The sequence below is a fragment of the Molossus molossus genome, unplaced genomic scaffold, assembly GCF_014108415.1.
Source record: "Molossus molossus isolate mMolMol1 unplaced genomic scaffold, mMolMol1.p scaffold_m16_p_1, whole genome shotgun sequence".
Classification (NCBI taxonomy): Eukaryota; Metazoa; Chordata; class Mammalia; order Chiroptera; family Molossidae; genus Molossus; species Molossus molossus.
Window position 1 is genome coordinate 168,882,956 of NW_023425344.1, and position 16,632 is coordinate 168,899,587.

Sequence of the window (16,632 nt, forward strand, 5' to 3'; positions counted from 1 at the left end):
CTAGAGATCGAACCTGCAACCCAGGTAATGTGCCTTGACTGGGAATCGAACCCACAATCTTTTGGTGCACAGGATGACACTCAACCAACTGAGCCACCTGGCTGGGCTTGTTCCAATTTTTAATGCTTCATTAAATCATTCTCGAATTTTGTCTAAGATAAATCACACATCACAAAACCCTGATCCTTAAAAAAGTAAAACTCCAATTTGCCATTGTCAGTCTCCAGGTACCTAGTACCTCCCCCTCCCACTGCCGCAGCTCCTCAAGCTGCTGCTGACAGGGGCCCAACAGGCTTAAACCGATCTATCTAAGCCCACGGGCTCAGATATCTAAGTTAACTCAAAGTCTTTACCAACCTTGGGCTTCAAGTTTCTTTTATCAATTATTTTTCTCTTCTTTCTAAACTAAAGAGCATTCTCTTTGTCAGATTTAAGAGAAGCAAAGTGCAAGTTTATCAGCTTCCTTTTCTCTGTCATATTTCTGTTTATTTAAAACCTCACCCTTTTTCCAAAAATAAATTAAGGCAGCTCTGTCATATGTTGTCATCACACTATTCATCCAAAATGACAGGGTTATCCTTCCTTTTTTCTCTCTGTGCTCCAAAACTAACATGAAAAAAATACTTTTTTTTATTTTTAGCATTATTCACAGGCCTCAACCCATTCTGGATCTTAGCCTTCTTCATATAATTGTTATAGCCACATGCCACTTTTATGTTTATTTATGGACATGTATTCCTTCTTTCATCTTCTGTACATTTTTAAAGCTGAATGCAATAAAGCATTCATAATTGTTTTATGAGAATTTTGGAGGTCTTAGGATATCCCACATCTCTCTCTCTTTTTTTAAGAACAAAACATTTTTTAGTGATTTATTTATTTTTTTTAGAGTGCGAAATATCAACCTGTTGTTCCACCTATTTATGCATTCTTTGGTTGCTTCTTGTATGTACCCTGACCTGAGATCAAACCCGCAAACTTGGTGTATCAGGACAACGCTCTATCCAACTGAGGCACCCAACAAGGGTCACATCCCACATCTCTTAAGCTTCCTTCCATTTAGAATCTCAAGATATATACTATCTAAATCTGTTTTACAGACTTTTGACCCCTTTTCCTCCCAAAATGCTCAACAATCCTCTCACGGGCTAACGTGTCAGTTGTTTCTTCACAAAGTCTCCAATATCTAATTTCTCTTTTTGTTAATCATTCCTTAGACCAGAATCTTAATAACCTTTATTATACTAATGAGCTTGGAAGAGCAGCAATGGTCAACAAAGTACAAATTGATCAAATTCTTTACCCTTTAGATGAAAGAGACCTTATAGCACATATGCAAGGAGTCAAAGTCCTACGCTGCTCCCTCATCACACCTCTGTGCTCGTTCTGTTAGCTATGAGCTGTGTCAAAGAAGCTCTTTTTTTTTTTTTACAAAAAAGTAGTCTTTGTCTCGCCAATGTGGACTGGCTTGATGAAGTATATTGCTCCTCATTTCCGTGACAGAGATGCTTATGGCCTCAAATGTCCAAACAGAGTAAAATTCATGGGTGATAACTGATCTTCAGATGTTAACATAAATACATACAAGATACTTGGGGAAGACTTGATGAGATGAGTCACAGGAACACTTCCAATGCTATTTTCTACGGCATTTCTGCTGTGCCCAACAATATCCCACAATAAAGTCTTATCGATAAAGTTTAGAAGACATTATCTTCTCCCCTTGTGATACTTCTGTTCTCAGTTTAGAGCTCTCTTAATCCATTCTCCAAGTCTCTCTGGTCAAATCATTCCTACTTGTTTCATGAGGGACACTCCATCCCTAGTCATTTTTGCTGCTGAGAGTGTGTGTACTTGTATTTAACCAGAAACCTATTCATTGTTGCTACGAAAGGACAGCATTGATCAGTGGTAGAGAGTGAACGTTCCGGAATCAAACCACCTCAGTTCAAGTCCTGCCTCTACAACTTAACTAGATGTTTGTACTTGGGCAACTTATTTATCTTCTTTATGACTCAATTTTTTTTCAACTATAAAATGAGTGTAATACAGTTGGCCCTCGTTTATCGCAGTTAATCAGTTCCAGACTCTACCATGATAAATGAATTTCTACGAAGTAGGATCCTTTATTTATTTACAGTCATCCAACTCCACTTCACGCTTTGACGTGCGCAGCTTCACTCTATTGCGGTTTTTCCGACTGTAATAGGGTTGTTATTAGAAAAAGTAAGATAATACATGTATAAAACCCTTAATAAAGTGGTTCCCACATAGTCAACATTCAATAAATTCTAGTTATCTTAGGAAAGAACTGCCTCTTTTTATCAAAAATAAATAATTTTGGCCCAGTCGGGGTGGCTAAGTGGATTGCGTGTTGTCCCATGGACTGAGAGGTCCCAGTTTGATTCCCAGTCAGGGCACATGCCTGGGTTGCAGGCTTGATCTCCAGGAGGCAGCTGATTGATGTTTCTCTCTCTCAGATAGAAGTTTCTATCTGTCTCTCACTTCCTCTCTCTCTAAAAATTCAATAAAAACATTTTTAAAATAAATTTGAATAATTTCTTAATAATATTTAATAACAACCAGTGCAAGTCAAAAGAATTAACATTTTTTGGAATTTTCTAATGAGGGATTTAAATTCCTAACAGGCCATGGTAGTTAAAACACTGTCCAGAAAATCAATTTCAGTCTTTGACATATTTAGTAGCTAATCATTTGCCGCTCATGCCCACATTTTATTTCCAAAGTCCCAATGTTCAAGTAGAAGAATAGATAACACTACCTGTGTCCACCAGTCTAACACCTTTTCAAGATGTCTTACTCTTTAAAAATGCTTTCTAAGGTCTCCACACCTAGAAGGTGTCAGCCTAACACACAGGATTCACCTGGAGGAGTTAGCAATAAGTAGGTTTAGTTAGCTTTGCCAGGCTTCACTTCACACCCCAAGCACATGTTTAGAAAGACGGCATGACTTCTGATGGAGTCTGTCACCAATCACAGGATAAGTCCCTTCTCCCTGACAACAGTGACAGATTTTCTCTGGCCAACTATTACTTGTGTATCTTCCTTATTTTTCATTATTCCCAGAGGACTAATATGCTAGTGTCATATAGGATATAACTAAGTAGGGCTTGAGAAATGAAGAAAAACCAGGAGGCAACGGCACTAAATCCACACACAAGGTCACCAGGACCCAGACTAGGATGGGAGCGACTGGCAAAGAGAAGAAAAAAATTATAAGCAATAATGTTTAGGAGGAATGTAGGCCTTGGAGACCGACTATGTGTGAAAGGCAAAGGAAGGGGAAGGTCACAGATAAAGTCAAGGTTTCAAAGAGAGTTTTGGGCAAAAGTTGAAGAACGGGTAATGGCCAGTTGATTTGGATGAAAGATAGTAGAAATATGGTCACTGTGGGGGGAAGGGGATTCAAAAAAAGAGACATTAACCAGGAAGTTCATTTACCCAAGTGGTATCCATTTGAATCAGAGATAGGATCCCTGGTGATAATCAAGATAATGTGCTATGGTTCAGTAAAAAGTGGCTTTTAAAAAAATTCCTAGTAATAATAATGTATCTAGTTCAAAATAAAGTCATTTAAGTCAAAAAGTGGCTCAAATTAAAACAGTACTAAGTAAATAGTAGTAAGGTCATATGCAAATATGGTAAAAATTATTTGAGTTAAACATAAATAAAATGAATCTGGGAAACATTTTCACAATAGGAAAACACTTAGGGGTTAGGATTAACCTAAGAGGGGCAAAGTTATAAATGCTTCAAAGTACACCACTTCTGGTCCCAGGGCTACATTCCTATTCCTTCAAGATGGTAAGAAGACTCTGTCTGAAAGCCCTAAGGTTCCTTCCCTCCTTAAAAATCTTTTTCTCCCCAGAGTTGCAATTAGGTTTGAGACTAAAAGCTTTAAAAAAGAAAACCAAATAACAGATGTTCCATGTTCCCTAATGGACAATTTGCACACTTGAGACCTTTTTTGCAGGGGGAATATCCCCACATTTGTTGGCCCTTGCCTGGGTCATTTCTTCATATCTGCATATCGTCAACTCTCATAATTCTGTTTTCAACATAAATAGTGTTTTACCTTTAAAGACACCCGTTTGGCTGCTTTTGAATCACCTGTGGCCTGTTCATCTTTCAAAGGTTTACTTGAGTCATCTGCTGGCTGAATTTCTGAAGTTTCCTGAGGTTTAAATGAAACACTCTCTGTGTCTGAGGCTCCCAATTCTAATACATCCTCTTGTTCAATTGGGAAAACATTTGATATAGCTTCAGAAACGTCCTCTAACTCGTTCTGTTGGAAAACATAAATGTATAAGAATTTTTTTTTTGGTTGATCCTTCCAAAGTTTTAAGTCATACAATGTTTTCTCTCTGACAACAAAATAATTATGAAAAAGCATGACTGAAATTTAAAAGAGGTAGAAAGTTTCCTTAAAAAATTTACAAAGAAGCTCAAATTGACTTAAATATGAGGTATGGCAAATTATTTTCCTCAGCCTTTGTCTCAGAAAATATAGCTACTCCACAGTTATTATGCATCAACTCTAAGGAAATAACAAGGTTCTAATCTGACCCTAACTCTACCCCACACTAACATAGAATCAAGGCCCACTGAAACATCTAACCTCTGCCCAACCTGAGGTTCTTCAGCCCTAAAAACCGGGGTTTCTGTTAACTTGATGCTCTTACAAAATCCTGACATTAGGTACTCAGAGAAGAGCTGACCCAGAGACCTCCAGAAGATCACCCAGACACACCACCCTCATCCCATGCCTGAATGAAAAGTACTCACAAAAATATCATTTCTACACCTGTTTTCAGTTCCTTAAAAATGTCTCACCACACTAATGCAACACAGTTCTGCAGAATACACTTACTTCTCAAGTGCACAGGGGACATTCTCAAAGATAGACCACATGCTAGGACACAAACTAAGTCTCTACAAGTTCAAGAAAATTAAAATCATATCAAGCATCTTCTCAGATCACAAAGGCATGAAACTAGAAATCATTTACAAAAAAAGCAAGCAAAAATATTCAAACACATGGAGACTAAATAGCATGTTATTAAACAACGAATGGGTTATCAAGGAGATTAAGGAAGAAATTAAAAACTTCCTGAAAACTAATGAAAATGAACACAAAACAACACAAAATATATGGAACACAACAAAAGCAGTCTTGGGGGAAGTTTATAGCACTACAGACCTACCACAAGAAACAAGAAAAATTTCTAATTGACTAACCTCAAAACTTAAAGAACTAGAAAGTAAACAAGAAGAAAAACCCAGAGCAAGTAGAAGGAAAGAAATAGTTAAGGTTAGAGAAAAATAAACAACATAGAAACTAAAAAAATAAAATAAAAAATTCAAAAGATCAATGAAACAAAGAGATGGTTCTTTGAAAAGATAAACAAGATTGATGGACCCTTAGCTAGACTCACCAGAAAACAAAGAGAGAGGACCCAAATAAATAAAGTCAGAAACGAAAGTGAAAGAGTAACAACTGACATCACAGAAATACAAAGAATCGTTAAAAAATAGTATGAACAATTATACACCAATGAATTGGACAATCTAGGAAAAATGGACAAATTTCTAGAAACATACAGAATCCCAAAAGTGAACCAAGAAGAGATAGAAAACTTGTACAGATCAATAACAATTAAGGAAATTAAAGATGTAATCAAGAAACTCTCAGCAAACAAAAGCCCAGGATCAGAAGGGAGTTTTACCAAACATTAAAAGAAGATCTAACACCTATTCTTCTCACTATTCCAAAAAATCCAAGAAGAAGGAACTTCCAAACTCGTTTTATGATGACAACATAATTCTAATTCAAAACCAGACAAAAATACTACAAAGAAAGAAAGCTACAGTTTAGTATCTCTGATGAACATAGATGCCAAAATCCTGAACAAAATATTAGCATATCAGATCTAGCAATACATTGAAAAAAAATATTCACCATGACCAACTGGGATTCATCCTAGGAATGGAAGGCTGTTACAATATTCACAAATCAATAAATGTGATACACCACATAAACAAAATGAAAGATAAAAATCATATGATCAAATCAATAGATGCTGAAAAAGTATTTGACAAAATCCAGCACTGATTCCTGATAAAAACTCTCAGCAATGTGAAAATGGAGGGATCATAGTCTCAACATAATAAAGGCCATATATGAAAAACCTACAGCCAACATTATATTCAATGGGCAAAAACTAAAAGCATTTCCTTTAAAAACAGGAACAAGACAGGGATGCCTGCTTTTGCCACTCTTATTTAACATAGTACTGGAAGTCTTAGCCACAGCAATCAGACAAAAAGGATCCAAACTGGAAAGAAGGAAGTAAAACTGTTATTATTTGCAGATGACATAATATTGTACATAGAAAACCCTAAAGGAACACAAAAGTGGCTGGGGAGTGAATGGAAGCTACACAGACCACATCCCAGGACCAAACTGGAATTACAATGAAAATAAAGACAAATCGTCAGGAAAAGGCAACAGAAAAGCAGCTTGGAGACCACATAACAAGGGACACTGACTCAATCCTGGTAGGCTTGTGGAGACACGAGAGGGGGCTGGGAGCCCATGGTCAGCACTGGCCTTAGCTGTGAGCCGCAGCCTTAGCTGGGAGCCACAGCCTTAGCTGGGAGCAGCGCCCTCGGGTTAAACTTCCAAGTGGCTCCACAGTGAAGAGCCAGGCCAGAGGCTGAAATAGCAGCAGCCGCTTACCTTGGCTCCAGCATAGAAAGGACAGACTGGACTGGAACTGTGAGGGGACACTAGGGGTTTGGAGGGTGCTCAGAGCTTTTGCTGAGTTGCAGTCACACAGGACAGTGGCCATTTTACTCCTTCCCAGGGCTCTGGGTAGAGGTGGCAGCCCCTCCCTCAGAGATTCAACCCCACCCAGTGGCCATTGAAATGCTAATTGAGGCCATTTAACAACCAGCATCTGCCTGACCCTCCAGAAATCCTCTTACCCTGAGCACCTGAGGGAGTTCTTCATTCAACTGACAAGTCAAGGTTCTTTAGACAACTGCTACTGATATCCTCCAGGCAAAAAGCTAGATGATTAGTGTACCATTCCCAGGGCTAGCAACTTTAATCAGGAAAGTAAGACTGACAGTGGTGTGTAACGTGGATCCTCCCTGGCTGATCCAAACCCAGAAGAGGAGCCACAAACAGCAGAATACCAACACCCACAGGAAAAATTTGGCAGGCTACAAAACCCACTGTGATAGCCAAAATGGTGAAACACAGAAACAAAAGACAATGAAAGAACAAGAGACCTCTACTGAAGAGGAGATAAGTGAGGTACAAATAAGCAAGTTAACAGAACTAGAATTCAGAGTCATGATCTTGAGGAAGCTCAACAGCATGTATAAGTATATGAGCACCATAAGTAAAGACATAGAAATGTTGAAAATTAACCAGTTGGAAATTAAAAACCACCAAGAAGAAATGAAGAATGACATATCAGAAATAAAGAACATATTGGAAGGTCTAAATAGCAGAGTAGAGGAAGCTGAGGACCAGATCAGTGAATTAGAAGATAAGGTAAAAAAAATCAAACAATCAGAAAAACAAAAAGAAAAAACAGGAAGACAGCTTAAGAGAACTGTGGGACAACTGGAAACATAATAACATTCGCATCAAAGGAGTCCCTGAAGAAAAAGAAAATGAGCAAGGGTTAGAGAATATATTTGAAGAAATAGTGACAAAAAACTTCCCTAATTTGGTGAAGGAAGAAGGCATTCAAGTTCAAGAAGCACAGAGGGCCCCAAGTAAGGAGAACCCAGACAGGCCCACACCAAGACACATAGTAATCAAAATGCCAAAAATTAAAGGCAAAGACAGAATTCTAAAAGTGGCAAGAGAGAAGCAACAGGGTACCTACAAAGAAAACCCCATAAGGCTCTCAGCTGACTTCTCAACAGAAACACTACAGGCCAGAAGGGAATGGCATGAGGTAATCAAGGTCATGAAAAACAAGGACTGCAAGAAATGTTAAAAGGACTGCTGTACTTAGCAGGAGAAATAGGATAAAAAATATAACCATACTAAACAAAAATGGCAATAAATAAATAAATATCAATAATCACTTTAAATGTAAATGGATTGAATGCTCCGATAAAAAGATGCAGAGTAGCTGATTGGATAAGAAAGCATGACTCATCTATAAGTTGTTTACAAGAGACCCATCTCACAATAAAAGACTCACATAGGTTGAAAGTAAAGGGATGGAAAAAAATCTTCCAAGCAAATGAAAAGGAAAACAAAGCTGGGGTAGCAATACTCATATCTGATAAAACAGATTTCAAAATGAAGGCCATAACTAGAGACAAAGAAGGCCACTACATAATATTGAAAGAATCTATCCAATAGGAAGATATAACCTTGATAAACATATATGCATCCAACATAGGAACACCAAAATATATTAAAAATCTTCTGAAAGACTTCAAAGGAGAAATCGATAGCAATACAATCATAGCAGGGGACATCAACACCCCACTGACATCCCTGGATAGACCCTCTAGACAAAAAATTAGCAAGGAAACAGAGACTCTAAATGAAGCACTAGACCAAATGGATTTAATAAATATCTACAGAGAATTACATGCCAAAACCTCAGAATTCACATTCTTCTCAAGTGCACATGGGACATTCTCAAAGATAGACCCCATGTTAGGACACAAACTAAGTCTCTACAAGTTCAAGAAGATTGAAATCATATCAAGCAACTTCTCAGATCACAATGGCATGAAACTAGAAATCAATTGCAACAAGAAAATGCAAAGACATTTGAACACATGGAGGCAAAATAGCATGTTATTAAACAATGAATGGGTTACCGAGGAGATCAAGGAAGAAATTAAAAACTTCCTGGAGTCCAATGAAAATAAACACACAACAACAAAAACTTATGGAATACAGCAAACGTAGTTCTGAGAGGGAAGTTCATAGCACTACAGGCCTACCTCAAGAAGCAAGAAAAATCTCTAATAGACTACCTAACCACACAACTTCAAAAACTGGAAAGCAAACAAAAAGAAAACCCCAGAGCAAGACAAGGAAAAAAATAGTAAAGATCAGAGCAGAAGTAAATGACATAAAGACCAAAAACAATTCAAAGGATCAATGAAACAAAGAGCTGGTTTTTCGAAAGATAAACAAGATTGATTGACCCTTAGCTAGACTCACCAAGAAACAAAGAGAGAGAACACAAATACAGAAAATCAGAAATGAAAGATGCCAAGTAATAACTGATACCACAGAAATACAGAAGATAGTTAACAACTACTATGAAAAATTATATGGTAACAAATTTGATAATCTAAGCAAAAGGGACAAATTTCTAGAAACACAGTCTCCCAAAACTGGACCGGGAAGAGATAGAAAACTTGAACAAACCAATAACAACAGAAGAAATTGAAGATGTAATCAAGACTGTCCCCGGAAACAAAAGCCCAGGCCTGGATGAATTCACGGGGGACTTTTACCGAACATTCAAATGAGAACTAACCCATTCTCCTCAAACTATTTCAAAAAAATTCCAGAAGAAGGAAGACTTCTAAACTTGTTTTATGAGGCCAGCGTAATTCTAATTCCAAAACCAGAAAAAGACACTACAAAGAAAGAAAACTACAGGCCAATACCCCTGATGAACATAGACACCAAAATCCTGAACAAAATACTAGCAAATCGGATCCAGGAACACATCAAACAAATTATTCACTGTGACCAAGTGAGATTCATCCCAGGCATGCAAGGCTGGTACAATATTTGCAAATCGATAAATGTGATACACCACATAAACAAAATGAAGAATAAAAACCACATGATCATATCAATAGATGGCAAAAAATAACCTTCAACAAAACACAGCATCCATTTCTGATAAAAGTGCTCAGCAGTGTGGGAATAGAGGGATCATATCTCAACACAATAAGGGCCATATATGAAAGACCTACAGCCAACATCATACTCAATGGGCAAAAATTAAAAGCATTTTCCTTAAGAACAGGAACAAGACAAGGATGCTCATTTTTACTACCCTTATTTAACAAAGTACTGGAAGTCTTAGCCACAGCAATGAGACAGGAAGAAAAAATAAATGGGATCCAAATTGGAAAGGAGGAAGTGAAACTGTCATTATTCGCAGATGACATGATACTACATGTAGAAAACCCCAAAGACTCCATCAAAAATTTACTAGACTTAATAAATGAATTTGGCAAAGTAGCAGGATACAAAATTAACATCAAGAAATCAATGGCATTCTTACACACCAATGATGAACTCACAGAAAGAGAAACTAAGAAAACAATCCCATTTACCATTGTGGCAAAAAAATTAAGATACCTGGGAATGAACTTAACCCAGGACATAAAGGACCTATTCACAGAAAACTACAGGTCATTGAAAAAAGAAACAGAGGAAGATATAAAAAAGTGAAAGCACATACCTTGTTCATGGATTGGAAGAATTAACCTCATTAAAATGTCCATACTACCCAAAGCAATCTATAGATTCAATGTAATCCCCATCAAAATACCAACGACATATTTCAAAAGTTCATATGGAATCAAAAGAGACCTCGAATAGCCACAGCAATCTTGAAAAAGAAGAACAAAGTTGGAGGGGTTACATTACCAGATTTCAGATTATACTACAAAGCTACTGTAATCAAAACAACCTGGTATTGGCACAAGAACGGGCATATAGACCAGTGGAACAGAACAGAGAACCCAGAAATGGACCCAAGGTAATATGCTCAATTAATATTTGACAAAGGTGGCAAGAGCATACAGTGGTGTAAAGACAACCTTTTTAATAAATGGTGTTGGGAAAATTGGACAGCTACATACAAAAAAATGAAACTAGACCACCAACTTACACCATACACAAGAATAAACTCAAAATGGATAAAAAACTTAAATATTACTCATGAATCCATAAAAATCCTTGAAGAAAATGTAGGCAACAAAATCTCAGCCATCATACACAGAATTTTCACTGATACAACACCTAATGCAAGAGAAACAAAGAAAAAATTAGCACATGGGACTACATCAAATTAAAAAGCTTCTGTTTGTGCAGCAAAAGAAATAAGTATCAAAATTAAAAGGAAACCCACTATATAGGAGAGCATAATTGCCAATGATATATCAGATAAGGGGTTAAATTCCAAAATATATAGAGTACTCATACAGCTCAACAAACAGAAGACAAAGAATCCAATTTTAAAATGGCAGAGAACTTAAACAGACACCTCTCCAAACAGGACATACAAAAGGCCAAGAAACATATGAAACAATGCTCAATGTCATTAATCATCAGAGAGATGCAAATTAAAATAACTATGAGGTATCACCTCACATCTGCCAGAATCAGTACTATCAACAAATCATCAAACAAGTGCTGGTGAGGGTGTGAAGAAAAGGGGACTCTAGTACACTGCTGGTGGGAATGCAGACTGGTGCAGCCACTATGGAAAACAATATGGTGTTTCCTCAAAAATTAAAAATTGAACTGTCATTTGATCCAGTGATCCCATTCTTAAAACTATACCCTAAGAAGCCTGAAACACTAGTCAGACCGAATATATGTACCCCTATGTTCATAGCAGCACTATTTACAATTGCTAAGATCTGGAAACAGCCCAAGTGTCCATCAGTAGACGAATGGATAAAAAAGCAGTGGTACATATGCACAATGGAGTACTATGCAAAAAAAGATCTCCTATCCTTTGAGATGACATAGAGGGACCTGGAGAGTATTATGCTAAGCGAAACAAGCCATCAGAGAAAGACAAATGTCACATGATCTCACTTATTTGTGGAATATAATGAACAAAACAAACTGATGGACAGAATGGACCCAGAGACATGGATGTTGGGTAGAGACTAACAAACCTCAGAAGAGGGGAATGGGGGGAGGGAAGAGTTACACCAAAGAACTTATATGCATGTATGCATAACTGATCGACTTAGACAAAACAAACAAACAAAAAACAAAGCACAGTTGCTTTGTGATGGGTCTTAAGATAAGGTTGTGCTATCCAACAGTACAGGATTCCTACACAAAGTTATGAAGGAAACTGATGAAGGCAGGTCATTTGGAAGTTTAGTATTTTCTTCCCTTTAAACAGGAAGTAGAAATGGTGTTAGGTATGTGACAAAGCAGATGTATGAAAAGAAATAAAATAAAATTATTTTTCTAATGGAAAAAAAAAAAAACTTCACTGCCTCAGGTTAGCAGATGATTAAACCAACTTAATTAACATAAAAATCTGAATTTTATAGAATGACTTGAAAATGCAATTGTATCTCTGATTTTTGATACACTTACTTGTTAATAAGTAAAATAAATGTTAAAGATGGCATACAGTATCAAATGCTTTAGAAGTTTATTTATATGCAAGGGATAGCTGAACCAAGAAATTTATATTCGTAAAACACAATTTGAATATGAAGCTCGTGTTTTCATAAAGCTACTGGATGGTGCTGTGGGAAAAGTAAGAGCTTTATAACCAGATGGAAATTAATTCAAATACTGGATCTGTCAATAGTTGTGTGATCTTGGTCAAGTTACTTAACCCTTTTTAGTCTCATTTTCCTCATTGGTTAAAAGGAGTTAATGAACTTCTTTTCACAAAAATGCAAAATAGATACACTGGGATAATAACTGTTATGGGACCTACACTATCCACCAACGACAAATTCATTCATTGTATGTTTCATAGCTTTCGACACTATTAATCACTCCATTTCTTTTGAATTTCTCTGTTCCTGACTTCCTCAACAAACTTTCCCAGGGTTCTGGTTTGGGAGACTGAATAAGTGAAGATATCACCCTCCCAAATAGAAAATGGAGGAAGAAAAGCATGAGGAGAGGGCAAAGGCAGTCCTCCAGTTGCAGTAACCCTCTTCTGGACTCTGCCCAGCCTCACCTCCCCTACAAAGTTTCTCCTGATCATATCACTACACTGTGCCCTTCCTCTATTTTAGCATGTATCACACTATATTATAATTATCTAAGTAATCATTATAATAATAATAATAATCAGTACATATGAGCCTTATCTCATTTAATTTAATGTTCACCACAACTCCATGATATAGGATCTGTTTATAACCTCATTATATGGAAGAAGAAACTGAGACTTAGAGAAGTTAAGTAACCTGCTCAACATCACACTGACAGTAAGTAGCAGAGCTGTGATTGAACCTAGACAACCAGATTCCAAATCTCTTACCCTCTCTCCTCCACCCAGTAGCCAAGTGCTTCTCAAAGTGTGGTCCACAGACTCTTGTCGGTCTTTGAGACCCTGTCAAGGGATCTGCAACATCAAAACTATTTTCATAATAATACTTAGGCTTATTTGCCTTTTCTACTGGTGATGGAAAAGCAGTGGAGAGTGAAACAGTGAACCAATACTTTTCAAATGATTCACACATGAGGTTACAAAATCATGCAGGGGTTAAAGATCCATTCAAAGAACAAGGTGGATCAATGGATTTTAATGCAATTATATACAATAAGTTTATTTATCTGGTTTCAGATTCCTCACTGCAACTAATTTTTAAGAAATCAGCACTTTGGAGTTTTAGTATATTAACAAAGAGTATCTGTAACTATGTATAAAGACTATTAAATGATGACTCCCTTTTTAATTTAGAACCAGATTTACTTAATATAATTTAACCTAAAGACCATATACAACAGATTGAATGCAAAAGCAGATAGGATAAACACCAGAGAAATACAAAGGACTGTTAGAAAACATTATGAACAATTATATGCCAACAAATTGGACAACCTAGGTGAAAAGGACACATTTCTAGAATGACACAGTATCCCAAAACTGAACCAGGAAGAGTCAGAAAACTTGAACAGACTAATAACAACTAAGGAAATTGAAGCTGTAATCAATAAATTCCCAGGAAACAAAACCTTGGGTTTAGACTGCTTCACAGGGGAGTTTTACTGAAAATTCAAAGAACTAACACCCATTCTCCTCAAACTATTCCAAAAATTTTAAGAAGACGACTTGCAAGCTTTTTTTAGGAACCCAGCATAATCCTAATTCCAAAACCAGATAAAGACACTGCGAAGAAAGAAAACTACAGGCCATTATCCCTGATGAACACAGATGCCAAAATCCTCGACAAAATATTAGCAAATCAGATAAAGTAATGCTTTAAAAAAATGATTCAACATGATCAAGTGAAATTCATCCCAGTGATACAAAGCTGGCACAATATTCACAAATCAATAAATGTGATACACCACATAAACAAAACAAAATATAAAAACCATATGATCAAATCAACAGATGTTGAAAAAGCATTTGACAAAATGCAGCACCCATTTCTGATAAAAATGCTCAGCTAACTGGGAAGAGAGGGATCATATCTCAACATAATAAAGGCTATGTATGGAAAATCTACAGCTAACATCATACTTAATGGGCAAAGACTAAAAGCATTTCCCTTAAGAACAGGAAGAAGGCAAGGATGCCGATTTTCGCCACTCTTATTTAACATAGTACTAGAAGTCTTAGTCACAGCAAGTAGACAAGAAAAATATTAAAAGAGATCTAAATTGAAAAAGAGAAAGTAAAACTGTCATTACTTGCAGATGGCATGATATTGTACATAGAAAACCCTAAAGACCACCAAAGATGTACTAGATTTAATAAATGAATTTGGCAGAGTAGTAGGGATACAAAATGAACATCCAAAAATCAATGGCATGTTTATACACCAGTAATGAACACACAGAAAGGGAAACTAAAAAAAAATCCCATTCACCAATGCAACAAAAAAATAAATAAAATACCTAGGAATAAACTTAACCAAGTGGGAAAATGACCTGATTTCAGAAAACTACAGGACACTGAAAAAAGAAATAGAGGAAGCCATAAAAAAATAGAAACATATGCCATATTCATGGATTGGAAAAATCAACATCATTAAAATGTCCATACAACCCTAAGCAATCTACAGATTCAATGCAATCCCTATTAAAGTACCAATGGCATATTTCACAGACCTAGAAATAACACTCCAAAAGTTTATATGGAACCAAAACAAACCCTGAATAGCCACAACAATCTTGAAAAAAAAGAACTAAGTGTGAGAGATCACAATACCAGCTATCAAGTTATACTACAAAGCCATCATAATCAAAACAGCCTGGTACTGTCATAAGAACTGGCATATAGATCAATGGAACAGAACAGAGAACCCAGAAATTGACCCAAGATTGTATGCACAATTAATATTTGACAAAGGAGGCAAGAGCATACAATGGAGAAAAGACAGTCTTTTCAATCAATGGTGTTGGGAAAATTGGACAGGTACATGAAAAAAAAATGAAACTAGACCACCAACTTACACCATACATGAGAATGAACTCAAAATCGATAAAAGACTCAAATGTGACCTGTAAAACCATAAAAATCCTAGAAGAAAATGTAGGCAGAAAAATCTCAAACATCATATGTAGCAGCATTTTCACTGATACATTGCCTAGAACAAGAGAAATAAAGGAGAAAATGAACACATGGGAATACATCAAACCAAAATGATTCTGCACAGCAAAAGAAACCAGCATCAAAATGAAAAGGGAACCCACTCTCTGGAAGAGCATATTTGCCAATGATACAATGGATAAGGGGTTAATATCCAAAATATATAGAGTACTCATACAACTCAACAAAAGGAAGACATATAATCCAATTAAAATGGCAGAGGACCTGAACAGACACTTCTCCAAACAGTACACACAAATGGCCAAGAGACATATGAAAAAATGCTCAACGTCTCTAACCATCAGAGAGATGCAAATTAAAACAACTACGAGGTATCATCATACACCTGCCAGAATGACAGCCATCAACAAATCCTCAAACAACAAGTGCTAGCAAGGGTGTGGAGAAAAGGGGACTCTAGCACACTGCTGGTGGGAATGCAGACTGCTGCAGCCACTATGAAAAACAGTATGGTGTTTCCTCAAAAAATTAAAAATGGAACTTCCATTTGACCCAGTGATCCTACTTCTTGGAATATAACCTAAGAAGCCTGAAACACCAATCAGAAAAAATATATGCACCCCTATGTACATAGCAATGCCATTTACAATAGGTAAGATCTGGAAACAGCCCAAGTGCCAGATGAGTGAGTAAAAAAGCTGTGGTACATACACACAATGGAATACTATGCAGCTGTAAGAAAGAAAGATCTCTTACCCTTTGAGATGACATGGAGGGACCAGGGGAGTATTATGCTGAGGAAAATAAGCCAGTCAAAGAAAGACAAGTACCACATGATCTCACTTATTTATGGAACATAATGAACAAAATAAGCTCTCTACTGAAAGAGATCCAGAGTCATGGAATTAGGGGATAGACTAACAAACCTCAGAGAGGTGAGGGGTCGGAGGGGTGAGAAGAAATAGACCAAAGAACTTATATGCATATATGCACAACCAATGGACACAGGCATTAGGTTGGGGGAAAAAGGGGAACATCTGTAATACTTTCAACAACAACAAAAAAAAAAAGCAGAAGAGCAATCTAGCTCTTCATTAAATCA

The 16,632-nt window shown here is 36.7% G+C and overlaps 1 protein-coding gene across 1 annotated transcript in view; it reads right to left on the reverse strand.

Annotated features, from left to right (window-relative positions):
- TTC6 (tetratricopeptide repeat domain 6) overlaps positions 1-16,632 on the reverse strand; it is a 242,117-nt gene that overhangs the window by 123,881 nt on the left and 101,604 nt on the right. Inside the window, exon 5 of the mRNA XM_036244812.1 lies at positions 4,097-4,306. Within this exon, the coding sequence (XP_036100705.1) occupies positions 4,097-4,306 (210 nt within the window). The remainder of the gene's footprint in view (positions 1-4,096; positions 4,307-16,632) is intronic.